We start from the raw sequence: 18001 nt of genomic DNA, 5'->3' as shown, positions 1-18001 counted from the left end.
AAAGTCTATATCATAATAATTTTCATTTTCATTTAAAAAAAACACTAGTATGTGTTCTCCAACAACTCCATTCCGTTATGACCCATTTTTGCTCGAGACTGCGGGGAGGAATTAACTACTTAAGTTCTGGAGAGGGAAAACGTCCGGGATGGAAGATTAATGGTATTCTCAGGGGGATGGCAGGGCCTGGTAAACAAGCAATATTTGATGGAAATTTGTCGGTGATGAGGGCCAACGTAATTATAAATATACAACGGACCAAACAGTTGGGAACTCTACATCTGTACTCTGTACTCGATATGTATAACTATATGAAAATCGTATGTAAACCCAAAATATATTATCCAGTTATCCCGTTACCAGGGTATATTCTAAGTATTTGCAATGTAATACATGTATGTACCTGAACAAGAACACGCCAAACATCCCCAAAACTCCCCAGCATCCGTTTTCACCAAACTAGTATTTCGAAAAGGGCCAACAACGCGGGTCAAGTATGGATCTGTATCATTGATCTAAAGTTTTGCATGCGGGCTGCTTATGCGGAAGTATGAGCGCTTTGTTTAAAACTATGCCCTCCATCCCTGCACGAAATCATGAAGACGGTCAATGACAACTCCAAAAATAGCATTCACGCTATCACCAATGAGCTGCTCAAAGTGGCGAATTGCCTCCTCTTCACTCATTTCCAAGTGGAACCTCTCCTTCACCTTCAGTACAGCCTTGTCCGGCTCGACGCGGATATCTGGAATATTTGCATCGACCATCAAGCTGAAAAGGTTGAGGATGAGGTTCGCGGATTTCCGAAGGGTGGTATATGCTGTAAAACAATATTGTTTAAATAGGAGATAGTTGGGCGACGACGCTCCACCCATGCCTTCCACCATTTCTTTGCAGAGTTTCATCATCGGGGCAAAAGGTTTCGGGTCACGGCCGAGAATGAAGCCAAAATCTGCGTGGAAGAAATGGCCGTCTGGTGCAATCAATAGGTTGTCTAAATGCCTATCGCCTACACCTAGGAGGTAAGTTATCACGCAATAGCCAGCGCAAGATTTTATGTACGTATCCATCGTTTCTTTGCGGACACCTAGTGGCTCGTTGTCATCAGGATTGTTGGCTCTCAAATATGCAAGTATCGAGCCCTTGTATTTTGCCGACGCTGCTGATAAGGATGTTGAGGGGATAAATTGCATCGCACCGGCATTAGCGCCGGTAGCAATTATCCGGTAAGGAGTGAGTTTCAGATCTAAATTTTCCTTCTGCAAAAGCCGATCCATGAGACTGATGATTTGGATGACAAGCTGATCTTGTCGAAGGTCATCTCCAACCTTGAAAATTACAGGGTATTTTCGTCCATCAGAAAGTTTGAAGTTGATAAGCAAGGGTGAGAGGGAGGATTTGAAAACATTAGAACCCTCAGCGAAGCACCCTGTGATCAGAATTTCCGGGTCCAGCGGAAGCGGAAGAGGAGGGTCAATGGTAGTAAGCTCGTTCTTAGGGTCTAGCAGAAACTTCTTCAGCTTTTCGATTTTGACAGCACGGTTAACCCTCGAGAAGCGAATATCCTTCGCGATCTTGGTCAGAATTGTAATGAGTTCGCCCTGTCGTAATAAAATTTTCCTCTGTTCAGGATGGTGTTTCTCCAGCTCGACCATGAAGTAGTACTCAACGCGGGCGAACAGTTTGCGATGGGCGGAAATAGTGCTTGGGCCTGCATCATCACACTCGACCATGAGGTACCAGTGAAAATAGCTTCCAAGTAGCGGATTGTTCGCAGCTCGCGTGATGAGAAAGTTGGTTAATGAGGAATCTTGTGTTATATCTTCAGCGACTTCGGCAGGGATTGCCTCAAACTTTAAGGCTTGTACTAGTTGCAAGAGGTATAGGAGCAATTCCTCATCATCAGACTTCCTCAGTCGGTCTACCGCATACGCGCGTACAGCTGGGTTATCAAAAGTGGGCCCAAGAAGTTCCAACGCATCGTCCACATCTATCTCAGTCCACTTGGGGAGAATTTCCACGGCCTGTCGAGCTTCGCTAACATCTTGCCAATTGACCGATTTCACGAACTTAGTCAGGGCTCTCTTATCACGAGTAAGATGATGCCGGAACTTCCAGACAAGGTCTTTCTCCTCAGAGTTCAGTTCTTGCGTAGGTCCATATAACATGATTTCATTCAATTCATCACGGATCTTTGGATTTGGCTTGAGATCGCGATCCATAATTCCAGTCCGGTGGCTACGAACTAGTCTCCGATGTTTGTCCTCGCAAGGGTTCCCTTTCTGGCCAACCTCGGGGTCATATATTCGAATTATCCGATGGTCATCATCGTCGTTACCCGCGCCATCTATATCGGGTCCCAAACGGACTTCTGGTGGTGATTTGAGTGTGGAATTAGAGCCCGACAAAGGCTGTTGAGAGTAGGAGGATATCGGCGGACGAGGATACTCGAAATCTTCGAAAACGACAGGAAAATCAAAGCGTGGGAATTCGATATAGAGGACAAAGTTCTCTTCGTGATCATTTATCTCATCTTCCTCCTCATCATCATCACCAAGGTTGTCTGTCATTCCATTTGTCTTCACTGCAACTTTTGCCCTAACGGCTTGGTTGCGTATTGCCCTTTTTTTCGCAGATTCCTCAGCCTCCAACTTTTTCTTTTCCACAGCTCGAAATACTAGCTGATCTAACCAGTCAACTCGGGGTATCTCGCCCATCTCATGTTTCTTCAGGAGTTTTTCCAGACGCTCTAACTCCTCTTCTTCCGGGGTCGGGCCATGGTCTATATGAGGAGATAAACGGCGCTTTTGCGGCGGGGCGGACGGTGTCGTGGTATTCGAAAGCCCATCCGCGGCCTTGTGCCGGTAGATTTTGCACTTCTGTCTGCCCTTTTTCAGAGTACCATCGTCATCGAATAATGATATGGTGGTTCCACCAAAAGGGACAGAATGGCCGTAAGCATCGTTTCCGCCCAATGGTGACAGATCCCAAACGGTGATGGCCAGCTGGCTATTGACCGGTGCATCTTTTATACATACGGGCATTGTAAGCCATTCATTCCATGTTCGGGTTGTCTTAAATGCTTTATATGCCGTCTGGACGGGAACACCTAGAGGTTTAGAACTAGCCCATAGTTGGACGGTAATGTAAAGGTCTGATATCGGGCTCTGGTTCGATCCGAGGTGTCGAAGCTCAGGGTTTTTAATTAAGACGGAAAAAGGTATCTGTTTTTGTTTGCCTTCCAAACTGCATCTAAAGAAGACAGTTAGTTATTGCGAACTAAAGGCAGCTGCCGAAGATGTCTGTTCTTGAGCTGCACTTACATCTTCAGATAGATTGGTAGGTCAACCTGCGCGGAGGTTGCGAAGGTGTAAGTGTCCATCCTGACGGGTCGACTTTCTCGGCCACTAGAACCGCTTGGTTCTCTCGTTATTCTCATATGACGTTGTTCCCCATCTTCGCAACCGCTGTCTTGATATAAGGCTCGCAAGTTGTGAGCTACGTCAGGCGCCCACGTGATGCAGCTTAGGGCTCGCCGGTAGCTAAATATTTTACCGCTAGTTACGGCTATTTAAGCTGGGGGCTCAAACAGCAATAATAGCAACTATCAAATGCGCATGCCAACTTCCCATGCCATCTGTAAATATTGTATATACATACAAAGGATAGAAAACACAGATTCATATTCCAATTTCCTCTTATGAAATCGAAACTTTTAACTACTAAGTACAGACAAGACAGCCTTTTTTTACATTTACATCTGCTTCTTCGCCGCCTCCAAATTCCACTCAAACAAATTACGGAATATCTCCTTGCCTCCGCTTTCAATGACATCTCCATGACACGGAATTATCCGATCGAAATCCCACCCCTCAATAGTAGCTGCTGACTGCGCAAAACCCTTGCGATCTTTCGCTGATAAGAGATACCAGATAAACCGCTTTTGACCCATCGCGGGTGGCTTTGTTGTTTGAATAGCATTAAATATCTTTGTGAGTATCCCCTGTGTGGCCGACTCTCCAGATTTCGAAAATTGCTCGGTGGCAGGAAGGTTGAAGAGCAAATCTGATTCGATGAGGGTCTTGGAGGGCTTGTGTAGCAAGACTATTTCACGGCTAGGGTGCGAATTGACATATTCGACATCAAAGTCGGCGTGGAACTCATTTGATATTCTGAGAGTTCTTTTGTTGGCTGCGGTGAAGATGTGATCGAATCCAATACCCTTTGTTTCTGGGTTCTCCTCGCGTTTTTCCTTCAGGCCCTCCGGTGCGATGATCTGGGCGTTTGGATAAGCTCCTTTCCAAGGTGTGACGAATATGTGATGTTCCATGTCCGGCGCAATAATATATTTGACGTTGCCGCCTAGGGAATTTACCGCCTCTCGGGCATCTGGGGTAAGAGAGACTGGTGAGAATACAGCTAGAGAGCCGCTCTGTAGACGGACTGCAGTGATTCCGTTAGCAGGTGTCGAACACTATTTACGTCATCCATTGCCATCTACGAAGTGCTTCATACCAATCGTACACCGTCCACCGATTCTTACGTATCCAAATCGGTAGAAAGGAACATTCAAAGTGACGATATCAGGCTGGATTTTCCGTATTACCATGACATCCTCTGGACGCGGAGGAACCAATTTTGAAGTCATCGTGCTAAAAAGAAAAGACCCAGATGCTAATTGTTTGGCAAACGGGCGACGGAAATCGACGATCTGGCGGAAATTTTCAGGGTGATGTATCACTTGAGCAACAAAGTTGTCATTACTAGGGAGTGGACTCGTTTTCGCTAGGAGGTTATACTGATGGAAACAACGTCTAATCAACAAACCAGACTCTGAACAGATTAATGTAGAGTGATATGAAGAGAATTGAACAATGCCACTGTGCAGGAAATATGTGGTGGCGGCGCTGGCAGTTGTACTGGGGAGCGTAGTTGGCCTGAGGTAGGACATTAATCAAACAACCCCGAAGTTCGACGTTAAGGAGGCTGCCAAGAGCAAACCATCATAGGGTTCACAGGTATTAAATAGCTATTTCAAAGCAAGCCGTGAACGCGTCTGGGAAGATGCCGGTTGCAGGCGGGAGCAGACAATCTTCCCGGTTTGTCAGCCCTGAACAATCTCGATGACGTAGGTAAACAATCTGTGTAGTTGCCGAGGAAGTTTTGTAGGCTACTGGGGCAAAAGAGCTCAATCACCACCAGCGCACTGCTGGTAGAAGGGCCGATCAACCGCGGGACCCCCAACAAGTTTACCTGCACGGAGTACGGAGTACTTATTAATTCTAGCTTATTAACGTAACCAGTTGAATTGGTGTCCAAAACGATGGTCTCCAGGGGTCAAGTAGCTTTTATTCTACATGTTCGGATTGTCGCGCGCATGTGAAGAATTAAAGGTGCATCCCAACATCAGAACCCAAGATAAAATACGGGCAGCCTCAGTAAACATAACAAAAAATGTGCATGTAAGTTTCAGAGCTTCCATAATAATGCACATTGCAGAGCGTGAATAAATTAATTAAAAAAGATGGAGGCTAGTAAGAATGTGCCAAGAAATGTGACACAAAGAGAAATATAAGTTGCAAAGCGGGAATCAAGTGAAGAATAGATTGGGGGGGTGGGGAGGGGGGGAATAAATAAATCAAAAGTTGCAGAAAACACTGAATATCAATACGAAAATGGGGAGGGACTGGGTATATTCTGCGACGCAAATTGGCACGATTTCGCTTCTAGCCATGCCATCCAGAAGTCCTTTCTGTATTTTCCGATTCCGTTGCCTCGTCAATTCGATGCGGAATCAAGGGCTCCCGGATATCGAACACTTCGATTAGATTTTCCCATGTCTCGAAATCAAGGCTGAAAACGGTTTGATGCTTTTTCAGCTTCTTAGCCTGCGCTTCAGACGGTGCAGCAGGCTGAGAGGGGACTAGAGAGGGGGGGAAAGTTAGCTGTCTCTCTAGAGGATGGGCAACTATGTTGTAATTGGCAAAGAGCCAGGTTTCACTTACGCAGAGTAGGGAGTCGATTGCTATCAAGCGATATACCCACACTGCCGTCACGAACCAAGAAGCTGATATAGAAGAGATTCTCAACCGTCTGCCCGAAGGATTTTGGATTTATGCAGAATCGGAATAATGGTACGCCGCCATCATCTGAAATCGCATGTTTACCCATCACCTCCTGGACGACGTCCTCCGAAACGTCCGATCCCATTTTGCAGAGTTCTTCGTTGACAAGCGCCTCGCCATGCGACTGGGTTTTTACCAGAAGCTCTCTAATATCAGTGCACATGGCAGTCAAGTTCGACACCTCCTGCGTGTCGATGTCTGCCGCTTCAAGATCGTTAGGCCTGTTAAGCTGGGAAGGGTCCAACCGCTCTTGCCTTGCCCTTCTTTGAGTCTGTTGTCGAAACCGTTTCTGTACTGATAGAGGACCGAGTAAAAATCCAGAAAGAGACGGGCGTATGTTATGGGGGAAGCAGGCTTTCCTACCAAGCCAGTCCCAATTAAGGGGATCCCCTTCTTCTTCGTCGCTGTCTTCCTCCGTGGGATCGTTGCCCGTAACGCGACGGCGTCGTCTCTGGGTGCTGGAGAACGAAGGCTCCTCCCCCCTGGGTCCTTGGCGCATGAATGAAATACATTTGGACACAAACTCGTCCACGTCAATACCAGTCTCGCCATCGCCTAAAACCGCTTTTGCAGTGCGTCTATATGACAGATCGGCCGCCGACACGAGCAGTCGAGAATCTATGGTGGCGTCTGAGGTTTGTTTCACGGATTTGTATAGCTCATTTGCTTTATCTAGCGTGGTGCGGATACCATCAGAACCCGGTTGGAGGTATTCCGCGCGAGAATCTATGTAAAAATGAATTAGTAAAAACTCACGCAAACTAATCCAAGCACGCAAACTAGAGACGCGTCGCACCGTTCAGATTCGTCACAAGGTCTCTAAACCCTTTTCTAATCTTCCTGCGTTCCTCTGGGTCCTGGTCCGGGTCATATAGATCGGAATCTTGGACATGTCGTGGCGGTCGGGGTGGAGCCTGGCTTTGGCGATCTGAGACTCCTTTTTTTGACAGCCTTCGTCTCTTATTCGGCGCGTCCGTCATTGCTTGAGAGAGCTGTGTCGCCTTGGATGCTAGATGGCCGGTTTTCCTTTTGTCTGACCGCCTGGCCGAAGTTCGATTCTCTTTGTCTGAGGAAAAAGAAGGGGACGCCGAGGGCGTGGCTTCGTCGGAGGATCCCACGGTTGGGAACGCGGGGTTACCACTACGACTTGGGTAATCCTCAGACAACATTATTGCTTTTCGCAAATAGCTCAATGGTGGGTTGTCAAAAACGGGCGGCTGCAAAACCCCTGGTCAAATGGCAAAAGCGCGGCGTAGTGCGCGAACAGCCCGTCAGGACAGTGTTTCAAGAAGGAAGAAAAGAAAGAAAGAATTGAGGGGCCTTGGAAATAAAGAAAGGCGAAGAAAGGCGCTAGCTACTTCGAAATATTGTTATAGAAGGAACAAAATGCAATGAATATCTCACACATCTCTTGTGACGCAAACATTCCCTGCCCTCGTTCCGTGATCCAAGCGCGCTGGATGCTGAGATAGATCTCCAACAATAATATTTCCCCTTCGAGGCAGACGCGATGGTCCGTGCTCGGCTGTCACCAACGGACAAGCTGTGCGCGGCTGACTAACCACATATTGGACTGCACTAACCAAGCTGGGTTTAGGCGGGATGGCAGGTTGGCGCCGTTGTTGCCTGTTCTATATTCATACTCTGTACAACAAGTGATACAACCCAATATCAAGTCTAGAAACTTCGGAGAAACTCCACATCTTGGTGAAGCTGGGAGAGAACCAGCTCTACCTCATATTTCCTATCAGGTTAGCACAAGGCAAAGAAGCCCCTAGGCTAAGCTACCGGCCAGGTGCCAGGTATCAACTGTATCCGAACAGGTTGGTCGACATGATAATAGCACCCACTCTCATCGGAACATCCAGAGATGAACGAACCAGGCAAAGGAAAATTGCTTGTTCATGTCCATGTAAGATACCAGCGTGGGGTTACTTGATTTCATGCTCACAAGGATAATTGCGGTTGCAGGGAAGAATTCATGATGGAAGATAAGATGCAGTCAACCTCCATCCAAAGACGTTGGCATGTGTTTGCTGCGGCCATTAGGCCAATTGACCAAATGAGTCAGAGCCCGACTTCGCCACGCCAAATTCTTCTCTATGGAGAGAGTTCAGAGCGGCTGGATCTTGGACTTTTGATTGTTCAACCTACAGTGCATAGCGGGGCTAGCGTGTCCCTCATTCTGCTTTGAACTTGAATTCTTTCCAACCTTGGAACACGACCAACGGCCAAACCCCACATCTGGGAACACCCAAATGTTCTTACGATTGGTCGCGCAAATATTGACCTGACAGACGTCTGTCTCTCTGCCTTGCTGTATGACAAAGACTAGTGCCACATCGTTGGCAAGCCACAGCAGCTACGTCATCGTAGCATTCGTCATAGCAGCTGATTCTGCAGAAACATATCGGAACAACTAATTTCTTACTCTTGCCCTGTATTATTATTTGTTGCATTCCCCTATCCAGCCTATTTGACAGCACTGTTGTGTCACATGTGCACTTTGATGAACTAGCATTGCAGTTTTTGTTACTTTTTCTGCTGATATAATTCAGCCTCATGGGAATTTTTCTCACTGTTTATATATTTTTGTACTCTTTCTGTTATTGAGAAATTTCAAATAAATTTCAAATCCTTTCACTTTAATCTTACTTCAGTTGTATATTAATCATCAGGTGCAGCTTCAAGTGGCCGGAAGGATACACTGATCAACCGTATCAGCTCAGGCATTCCATTGCAAGCGACGCCAATAAAGCGCTTTTGCTCAATAGAGATAAGGCAACAATACGCTATTAACTACAATGCCTGTCTTCTCTCGACTGATTTCGATCATCCTCCGTATTGGAGAGATTGGCTGCGCGGCGGTAAGTGATTCCGTTATATTCATAAATTCTAACGTCTAATTCTATCCATCCCGTGAATTTACTTGGTTAACAAGTCCTATACAAATTTAGGTTGTAGCCGGCATCATCGGTAACGACCTAGCTCACTTTGATGACGCCGATTCCTTTCCGAACGCTCGGTGGATTTATACTATCGTAGTAGCAGGAATATCAATCCTGCTCGGTATAATTTGGCTCATACCCTTCTCTGAATCGTTTACGTTGTGGATAGGTATGTATAGTAACATATATAATTCCGTACTCTCGAACTATCTACGTCTGGTGATAGCTTCCGCTAATAAACTAAAATAGGGGACCTTCTCGTATCATTTGCCTGGTTTGCCGCCTTTGGTATTCTTGTGAACGCCCTCAACAAGATGAACTGCGGCGGAACCTTCGATTGGGGCCACATTACCGACGGCGGCGTGTGCGATCGTTGGAAAGCTGTGGAGGCATTCAGTTTCATCTCAGCGATTCTGTGGCTGGTTTCTGCGATTGTGGTATGTGATTCATTCTTCTTCTACCTACCCTTCCTTCGTACACTCCCTAGTCCGCTTCACAATCCGATACTAAGACGTAATCTTTTTCAGGGTGTATGGTTTACTCGCCGTACTCGTGACCGTCGCCCCATAGCTGGCGATGGGCTTAGAACGTAAGTATTTCTTTTGTAATTTCCAGTTCCTGGCCAAAAAGTTCCGCCTTCTCCTCTCAATCCCTTCTTTCTCAGTTAAATATTTGTGCCAGTACTAAGAACTTATATGATGATAGCCGCCGCGGTTTCTGGGGTCGCCGTCATGCTGTCTAATCCGATAACTTGGATTTCCTAGACAAGCCGCAACGGAAACTGATCAAAATCTACTTAAGCAACCCCGGAGTCGAGTCAATATGATTGACTTATGTTTTCCTTAACGTAACTGATCTGGAATTTCTTACCTGTATCGCCATTTGCCGCCTATATCCAGTCCTTTCCTCCCTCTTTCCCGAACCAATCTCTATCTTTCTTACTGCCAATTTTCCCCATTTATGTTGAATGCTGTGTAATGGATATATATATACCCACCCTACCGAAGCGACACTACCCCCTTGCGTCGTCATGATTAATGTCCATCTATCTTATCATTATTTATCTAATATGTATACCCCCACGCCCTTTTACACGACCACCTTCCTATTCTCGTCTTAAATATTGCTGGCCTTCCAGGTTCATACCCTTTGACAGTATCAATCAGTTCTATTCTCCCAACCCAGTTTGACCCGTAAGGAAGCTGGCTTAATTCAATTGTTTCTACATCTACATGGACTATAATAATCTCAAATGTAAATACAATTTTCGTTGTTCATTGATCCTTAAATCTAAACTTGCAGGAATGAAAACTACAGTCAACATTGCTCTAGGTACATTATTGGAGGAAAATGTATAGTAAATAAATAAATAAATAAAAATGAAAATAAGAAGCATCGTTGTCGTTTGATAAGGTTGGTGGTTCTTGCATCCGGACGGGTCGTCCCGCTTAAGTTACCGATATCTCTATTTCGGCGTGTGTCCGTACAAAACTCCGCTAGTCCTATGGAATGTACCAACGCTGGGTAAGAATAAGTTTCTTTTCTCTGTGTGCACTGCGCGGTAACAACAGGCCATCTATGCATACCATACCTCGGCACACACAAGGAGTTTCGGAATCTCAACGCACTGAGCCGTGTAGAGCAAACATCCAGAAAACCTTGGGCGGATACTTCCTAATGTGCTCAAACAAACCGGTAACAATATACTACCTAAGGGATGCAGGGGATGGAATGGACAGGGATGAAAATGTGTACAACTTTTACCCTTGGCATGTACAGTACAAACACAAGATGAAACACTTATTTCTAGGTCGCCTTACAGCTGATTCTCGCTATTCCGCCGCTCCCGCTCGGGCAGACCTATTCCCGGAAACAAGGTTGGAGATTACAGTCCCAATTGTGCCAACAGGTTTGCACACCCCTTCCTGTCTCGCTTCCATGCTCGTATACTTGCGGCCGCGCGAAACTGTGTATCACATAGGCCTATCGAGCCACAGCCAGTCGCGCCTTGGGTTCTACCCATCCATCCGCCACAGGGCTTTTCTGAAGAAGAACTGATTGTTACAATTTATCATTTTGCGAATGGCAAAGCATCCATTGACCCTTAGAATATGCATCAGCTATGCATTCTAAGCAGCAGGATTTAATGGCAACAGGATCGCCGCCAGAAGACACCCTGATAAAGAGCCAGGACAAAAGAAACACACACGTATACGCCGCCAGATGTTGGTTGGCAAAGGAAGTGTGTGTCAAGTGAGAATGATGCAAGTATAGGCAGGTAAGTTAGTTTCGAGAAGAGAAAATAAAATGATCTATGGGGGGAAGGCATGGCTGATATCTGGAACATGTCGCATGAGAAGTATCCAACGGTATAGGTAATTCTATTTTACAAAAACTGATAAAAGAAAAAAGTAAAAGGCGCCCTCTAATTACACTTCGAAAACAAAACAAAACAAAACAAAACAAAACAAAACAAAACAAAAAAACTTGGAATATAGAAGTGAAGAATCAAAACCGGACACCAAAACGACCGAGTATCGGGGGGGAAAAAAGAGAAAAAAAGGAAACAAAAATTCAGCCAGCTCCAAGAAAGGGGTGTTGGAAAATTAGTCACCAATGATGCTCAGCGCTTCGCGGTCCTCTTCATCGTATAATCCTTGCACTTTACGCTCTCAATGCGGGTAATGCCGCCATCCCCAATGATCATTGCGGAAAGTTTCCCTCCCTTGACGCAACCTGTGTCCAAACCCTTGGTATACTTCTCCAGGGCAGGAGAACGGCGCGGATCATTTCCGTATATCACGGTTGTTGAAGGTGAATACCGGTCCTTCTCTCCTGCCGATGCAGATTCTCGAGATACTGCTAAAATGCTTTGATGTTTATTGAAGAGCTAGGAGATTGGGATAATTGTTAGTCAACTCTTTGTAGGAGAACACAACGTAGGATAGTATGCGCCAGGACATTTTCAGCCTGGATTGAGACGCACCTTTGTCCAAGAGACGCCCTTCGATGACGCGCTGGGAATATGGCTTGAAAGATCAATAGTTCGCATACTCATGACGGTTGAGGGATCTTGGCTCTCTAACTCAACGCCTGCCACTAGGCCACCATGCACGACCACCACCTCTCCCATGCCTTTTATCGATCCCACTTTCAAGATCACAGGGCATGCATCCAACCAACCCGCTTGCTCGTCGCTCAATTCTCTCGCAAGAGCCCGTTCCCTATTACCAGGTTCTATGTCGTCATTGTTAGAGGAACGCTCATTTCTAGACGGACCTGTAGCCTTGATATCGCGCCGGGTAAGAAGGACACGATCTTCATGATTTCCTCGGACACAGGAGGCCCGGTATTTGCGAGCGAGATCAACTACTCCCGTGCTCTTGGGGCCCTTCGCTATCAGGTTGCCAGTGAAGATCAAATGGTCTCCGTTCTTGGGGTCAAATTCGGCTTTTTGTAGAAGGGATTCCACTACACATAGGAAGAAAGGGATAGGTAAGGTTAGAGCCACATCAAAAATTTACTTAAAGTAGCTAGTTCTTTGTTCTTTCTTCATTTTTATTTTTCTTCATTTTTTTTCCATTTTTTTCAGATATAACACTTGAGGGAACTCACATTCATCCAAACAGCCATGGACATCGCCTATCACAATAAGTCGTCTTTTTTGAGCGCTATCCGCATTCTCGCTGGGTCGCAGCGCAGGGTCCAACAATCTCAGATATACCAGGTCGTCAAATTTGGGCAGGGCATTAGACCCAAACCAGCCCAAAGTACTGTCTCTGGCATTCACGTCTAGCGCTCTTGATAGCTCCTCATGCTCCTTTAAGCGAGGAGAAATCAACCTAACCCAGCTACCCAGAAATATCCACACGAGAATAACATACACGATGATGTAACGACGGAATCGCGGAGCACTGAAAAGAGTGAAGAGGCCCTTCATGCAGGCAGGGAACCTTTTAGAGCCGTCGGCCTTCATATTTGGGCCCAACTTGCTGTATTTTTGTTCTGTGGCCATCCAGCCATTCCTCATATCATCGACGAGAGGACGCTGTGGTTGTCGTGGGTAGGAAGAAGAGGAATTAAGGGGCATTCCGCCCAGTCAAGTTTCGGAGTCTACCGCTCCCGCCGCCAGATATAGCGTCACGCCAAGGAGACTCCGCTCGCAAATGGGTTTCGGCAGGCGGCGTTTCGTCGTCACTTGTTATATCGTCATAAGCAGGCTTATTCTTGTCGACGGTTTCATGGCTGGATCGGTGGACAGCTTCTGGCTGTATGTTGAGGAGAGACTTGAGCCATTGAGATATCCCCATTGGCTTCACAGTTCAGTCACGTGTCTGGTTTTAGCCCGCCTGAGTTTATTATGACGTAGAGGTAAATAAACGTTTTAGTCTCCTCCGTTCAGGGGAAGCGATTTGAGTAGTTTATCAATCAACAAAAGTTTTGAAACAACTCCCCTTTTGCATTAGGCTTAATATAGTTTAGCCTAATCACCATTTAGTATTGAAACGCCCTAATTGATCCGCCTTGACATGATTCTTTCTCAAATTCTCATTAATATTTTGTATACTAACTATCCAACCATAAACTATATTAATCCTAGCTAAAAGGGGAGGGTTTCACAGTAAAATCTGTACACTCAGTAAACTCAGCCACTCCACATCCCGAGCTAACCAGATCCGAACTACTGCCAATCAACTGCCAGAGGACTTACACTAAATCTAAATAGGACATCCCCAGCAAAATCTTCACGGAGTTGCGAGCACGGGTGAAGTCTATGATTGGTCCAGAAGTTAGCGGAACTTGGCAGAAGTCTAAAGGAGTTTAGTTGGTCGCACTAACCCAAAAATATCGAAGAAGAGAGGCTGAGCATGCCGAGATACCAGCCAGCAACCCACCGCGCATTTGCCAAGCAGATTCTAGCCGACCACAAAAATAAGTTCATGTATATGCCCACTTAGTGGCACTTAGAGCTATATATAGCATTATTCTCCCCATCATTCGCTCTATCTTGAGAATTGACATCAAACATACGCTGTACTCCGTAGTTTCACCCTAAGATAGATTATACATGACAACGTTATCCTCTAAGAGATAGAAAAACCAACTTTTCCATGCAAAATGTAGGCTACTGGGGCAAAAGAGCTCAATCATCACCAGCACACTGCTGGTAGAAGAGCTGAATCAACTCAGGACCTTCAACACCCCCTCTCAGACCAGCTATCACAGAGCACTACTTCTCTCAGTGACTTCTCTCAGTGGCTTCTCTCAGCAGTCTTTTTTTCTGAACTCACTTCTAGAGCTCACTTCAAGGACACACTTCTAGAGTGTCTCTTGGCACTGTTAATGTCTGGGATATTGTTGGGATTTTTAATTCTTAAGTCCATCCTGGGATTGAACTCATGCATGTTGACCACAGCAGGGCTCATGCTAAACAGTCTCATAATCTGTAAGCTACTGGGGCAAAAGAGCTCAATCACCACCAGCGCACTAGTAGCTCTACCGGAGAAAAGTATATGTAGTTAACGAAGCTTGATTATTTTCTCTGCTATCGACTATACCCGATTTCGCATGCTACTGAGAGTTGCAGACTCTCCTATAATGTTTAATCACTACATGCGCAAAATACATAAGAACATTCAGAATTCTCTTCATATTCTATACAATTCATTCATTCGTTCATCTATCTATACTTTTCATAAACCTCCTGCTCACGTATCCGCTCCTCCACCTTCCGAATTAGTTTCTCATCATACATGTCTTCGACGGCCTTACCGCCCTTTAGGACCTCCCGCTCATGCCGCAGTGCCTCCTCCTTGGTCATACAAACCAGGTCTTTCAGGTCCAGCCGCGCTCCCCTTTGCCCTTCCTTTTCCCAGAGCGGATCAGGTCCAAACCCATGCTCCGGCCGCTTCCAACGCACCAACATCAGCCGCGTAGCCAAACCGGTTACGACGCTCTTTCCCCTCCACACTTCTTCGATCAGGTAGGCGATATCATCTTTGTTAATGGGTATCCGTAATCCGACTGGGTCTTGCCCAGTATCGGATTTCGCTAAGCGTTCTTCCATCCCCTGTAGCGCCCCCAAGATGCTGTCATACATTTTTTCTCGGCCTTTGGCACCCGCGTTGTACTCGTTGGGGTATCCAGATATTTCGCAGATGGCGTGGTTGGCGAGGGTATATCCAAACACAGCTGGCATTGTGCCGATGACGGGAAGGATCCGCACACGAAAATCGGGGAGAACTCCGAGCTCCCCAACCTCACCCTTTGCAAATTCTTCCTCAGCCAGCGGGAGTAGCGAAGCCTTTCCAGGTCCGGGTTTTTCGGTAGAGAAAACTACTGGGATTCCAGAGCTGACTCCGAGGGCCTTCAATCGACGCCGTGTACTTCGGGAGAGAGGATCTTCAGCGCTCAAAGAGATATCACCTATTGTAATGCGAGTGGGATCGGATTTACACCCAGCGCCCATGGAAGAAATGACGGGGATATTGTGTGAATGGCAGTAGTGAAGGAGAGAGACCTTGGACGAAATATTATCAATACAGTCCAGAACAAAGTCTGGCTTCCGTGTCTCTTTGTCGCCTTGCATATTCCAAGGACGTAGTAGAGCATCTGCGGCTGCTTCACTATACAGTTCATCCCGGCAGTCAAACCGCACCCAGGGCACTATCTGCTCCAGCCTGGTCCGGATACATTGAACTTTTGGCGTGCCGACATCTGAAAGGGTTGCAACGGCATGTCGATTTAATGATGACAGGGTGACCTGATCAAAGTCTATCAGACGGATCCGGGACACTCCGGAGCGTGCCAGAGCAGCGGCTGCATGAGAGCCAACCCCACCACATCCCACAATGATTACAAAGGAAGATCGCAGCTTTGATAGACCTTCGTCGGTGAGAAAGACCCGATTTCGGGCAAGTTGTTCTAGGATTAGACCTACAATTGCGTCAAAAGTGGGATTAGCATGCGATTTGTATGTATGTGAGCCAAAAGTCAAAAGAAAAGAAAAGCAAGGAAAACAGCATACCATCATCATAGTCTCCTGTTTGGGCTCTACGAGCGAGAGCGGCACTTCGAGCATCTTCTTTACTGAGCTTCGGAGGGGTTGCTAGCCCGAATTCTGTAAGCTTCATTTAGACCAGTCAGTCAGGTATCAAAAACCGATATGCCAGATATTTTAAGAGCAAGCAGGGCACCGGGACCATTCCCTGCCATTCCCTGGTCAAACTGCCATATAGGAACTCAAACCTTCTGTGTCATATGTTGTTCGTCAAGGTCTGGGATGGACGCTTTCAGTTTCTGCACCGCCGCCTGCCTCTTCACTGACTGATAACCAAGGATGGCACCAGCAACAGCTGCACCGGACAGAACAGATGCACCCACCAACTGCACATAGGGCGAGTTTGTCTGCCTTTGAATCCAAGCTGACATTGTTCCCGGGGTCGTTGTTTTCGTCCTGTTAAAATGCTCGGCTCTTCCTCTGATGAAGAGCCTCCGGAGCTACTCTATTCGTAGTCTTCTCCGGAATGGTGAACCTGGTCCTGACTGCTGCTCATAAAACCGATAATCCATCGCCTGACTTACAAACGCTCATTTTGAATTGTAATGGTAAAACTTGGATACAATAAATCTCTTTGCAATCCCAGAAAAAAAATGCTTATTTCCTTGAAGCTCAAAGCCCGACGTCAGATGGTCATGTGACTTGTAACATAGTTACAACAACACACAACTTCGCGCTAGTAACTAGTCGTGTCAAGAGTTTCCAGCTTGAACTTCTCCTCCACTTCCTGTCCTCCTTCAGGCCACCCGCAACAGGTGAGAAACCCCCCTGGGTATGGCTGGCCCTTTGTGAGCATTTTAGTTGCTGACTGTGAGTTCTCTCTCCTTCCCTTCATTTTGATTTGCTTTCCGCTACGCGTCTCAATGATGATGACTCTCACATTGAGCTATCATGAGCTGTGTTGCCTGGCTTTCTAGAGCTTTGCCTTCATCCCCTAAGTTATTTTGACTCAGGTGGAAGAAGCAATACAAGGCAGTGCATCAGTGAGTGATAAAAAGAACAGAGATCTTAGAGACATCTGCTTTTCTGTTTGTCTTAGCTTGGTTACCTGTTTGATTACCCTTGTTTCAGTTTCCCTCGCAAAGCAAACGACCGATGCTGACATTCTGATAGGCCCCCTGGCTGTCCCACCCCAGCGGCCGGGTTCGAATTGCTTCTGATATCTTGTGGAGCGTGGAGGTGTCCTCGGCAACAAATCTGGTACAGAGGTATGTTGCTGTGCTTCAAAACAACAACTTGGCTGTTACAATGAATCCTTCAAAACCACTATGATGACAATCAATTTGCATACCCCGAGGGAGGAGTGGACTAGATTCCCTCCTGTGTTCCGTATGTTTGCCTCATGGAAGGTAACGACGTTGAGCATTGCCTATGAGGAATATTGAATTTATTGTAGTTTTCAATCTGATATGGAGAAGAAGCATTTTCAATACACTCTTTAATGTGTGATATCTCAACTAACGATTGCAATCTTGCAGTGTTGGGATTGAGTTTGCACGTTCATAGCACCCGGCTCTGAAACTTGAACTACTTGGTCACCGTGGACTTTGCGAGTTGTAACGTGGTCAGAGATAAAATTCGAGGCTGATGTGGGTTTCACCCTGGTTGTTTGCCTGATCAACATTCGGCGGCAATGCGTTCAATTGCAGGCAAGTTGCATTGCTACTCTACATGTTCCTTTCGGCGCTTCTTTATGGGCCCCATCCCTCGAAGTAAAAATTACAGACTGGAGTCCGAGTCGAGTGCCATCCCGGACATTGCCGGGTTGCTTTCTGCAAACGAGTCATTGTACATCCAAGAGTGACGGGCAGTGTTGAAGAGATCGCCGTTGACCACTGTTCGGTAGCCCTGACTTCAACTTTCGGAAC

General features: G+C 46.4%; 6 protein-coding genes across 6 annotated transcripts; 1 reads left to right on the top strand and 5 right to left on the bottom strand.

Moving 5' to 3' along the window:
• Positions 1–569: 569 nt before the first annotated feature.
• BDBG_01155 (phosphatidylinositol 3-kinase) lies at positions 570–3382 on the bottom strand (the record flags this gene model as incomplete). Its single annotated transcript, XM_031720210.1, has 2 exons — positions 570–3252; positions 3324–3382. 2 exons carry the CDS (start codon positions 3380–3382, stop codon positions 570–572), a joined length of 2742 nt encoding a protein of 913 aa, XP_031576284.1.
• Positions 3383–3754: 372 nt separating this feature from the next.
• On the bottom strand, positions 3755–4648 carry BDBG_01154 (uncharacterized protein; the record flags this gene model as incomplete). The annotated part of the gene is made up of 2 exons (XM_031720209.1): positions 3755–4432; positions 4544–4648. 2 exons carry the CDS (start codon positions 4646–4648, stop codon positions 3755–3757), a joined length of 783 nt encoding a protein of 260 aa, XP_031576283.1.
• Positions 4649–5251: 603 nt separating this feature from the next.
• On the bottom strand, positions 5252–8088 carry BDBG_01153 (nuclear protein Qri2/Nse4). The gene is made up of 3 exons (XM_002628199.2): positions 6922–8088; positions 6006–6851; positions 5252–5923 (listed from the first exon to the last, which is right to left on the bottom strand). Exons 1-3 carry the CDS (start codon positions 7292–7294, stop codon positions 5727–5729), a joined length of 1416 nt encoding a protein of 471 aa, XP_002628245.1. The 5' UTR covers positions 7295–8088; the 3' UTR covers positions 5252–5726.
• Positions 7773–10588, top strand: BDBG_01151 (uncharacterized protein). The gene is made up of 5 exons (XM_002628197.2): positions 7773–8992; positions 9083–9242; positions 9323–9510; positions 9601–9662; positions 9779–10588. The coding sequence occupies exons 1-5, from the start codon at positions 8930–8932 to the stop codon at positions 9813–9815; spliced, it is 510 nt and encodes a 169-aa protein (XP_002628243.1). The 5' UTR covers positions 7773–8929; the 3' UTR covers positions 9816–10588.
• BDBG_01150 (Ser/Thr protein phosphatase) lies at positions 10093–13612 on the bottom strand. The gene is made up of 3 exons (XM_002628196.2): positions 12689–13612; positions 12060–12544; positions 10093–11963 (listed from the first exon to the last, which is right to left on the bottom strand). The coding sequence occupies exons 1-3, from the start codon at positions 13161–13163 to the stop codon at positions 11697–11699; spliced, it is 1227 nt and encodes a 408-aa protein (XP_002628242.1). The 5' UTR covers positions 13164–13612; the 3' UTR covers positions 10093–11696.
• A 973-nt stretch (positions 13613–14585) lies between these two features.
• BDBG_01149 (ThiF domain-containing protein) lies at positions 14586–16755 on the bottom strand. Its single transcript, XM_002628195.2, has 3 exons — positions 16322–16755; positions 16101–16200; positions 14586–16009 (listed from the first exon to the last, which is right to left on the bottom strand). Exons 1-3 carry the CDS (start codon positions 16502–16504, stop codon positions 14754–14756), a joined length of 1539 nt encoding a protein of 512 aa, XP_002628241.1. The 5' UTR covers positions 16505–16755; the 3' UTR covers positions 14586–14753.
• Between the last annotated feature and the right edge of the window lie 1246 nt (positions 16756–18001).

The sequence above is a fragment of the Blastomyces gilchristii genome, assembly GCF_000003855.2.
Source record: "Blastomyces gilchristii SLH14081 genomic scaffold supercont1.2, whole genome shotgun sequence".
NCBI lineage: Eukaryota > Fungi > Ascomycota > Eurotiomycetes > Onygenales > Ajellomycetaceae > Blastomyces > Blastomyces gilchristii.
Note: the sequence above shows the minus strand (reverse complement) of the source record. Positions and strands in the feature narration are given on the sequence as shown.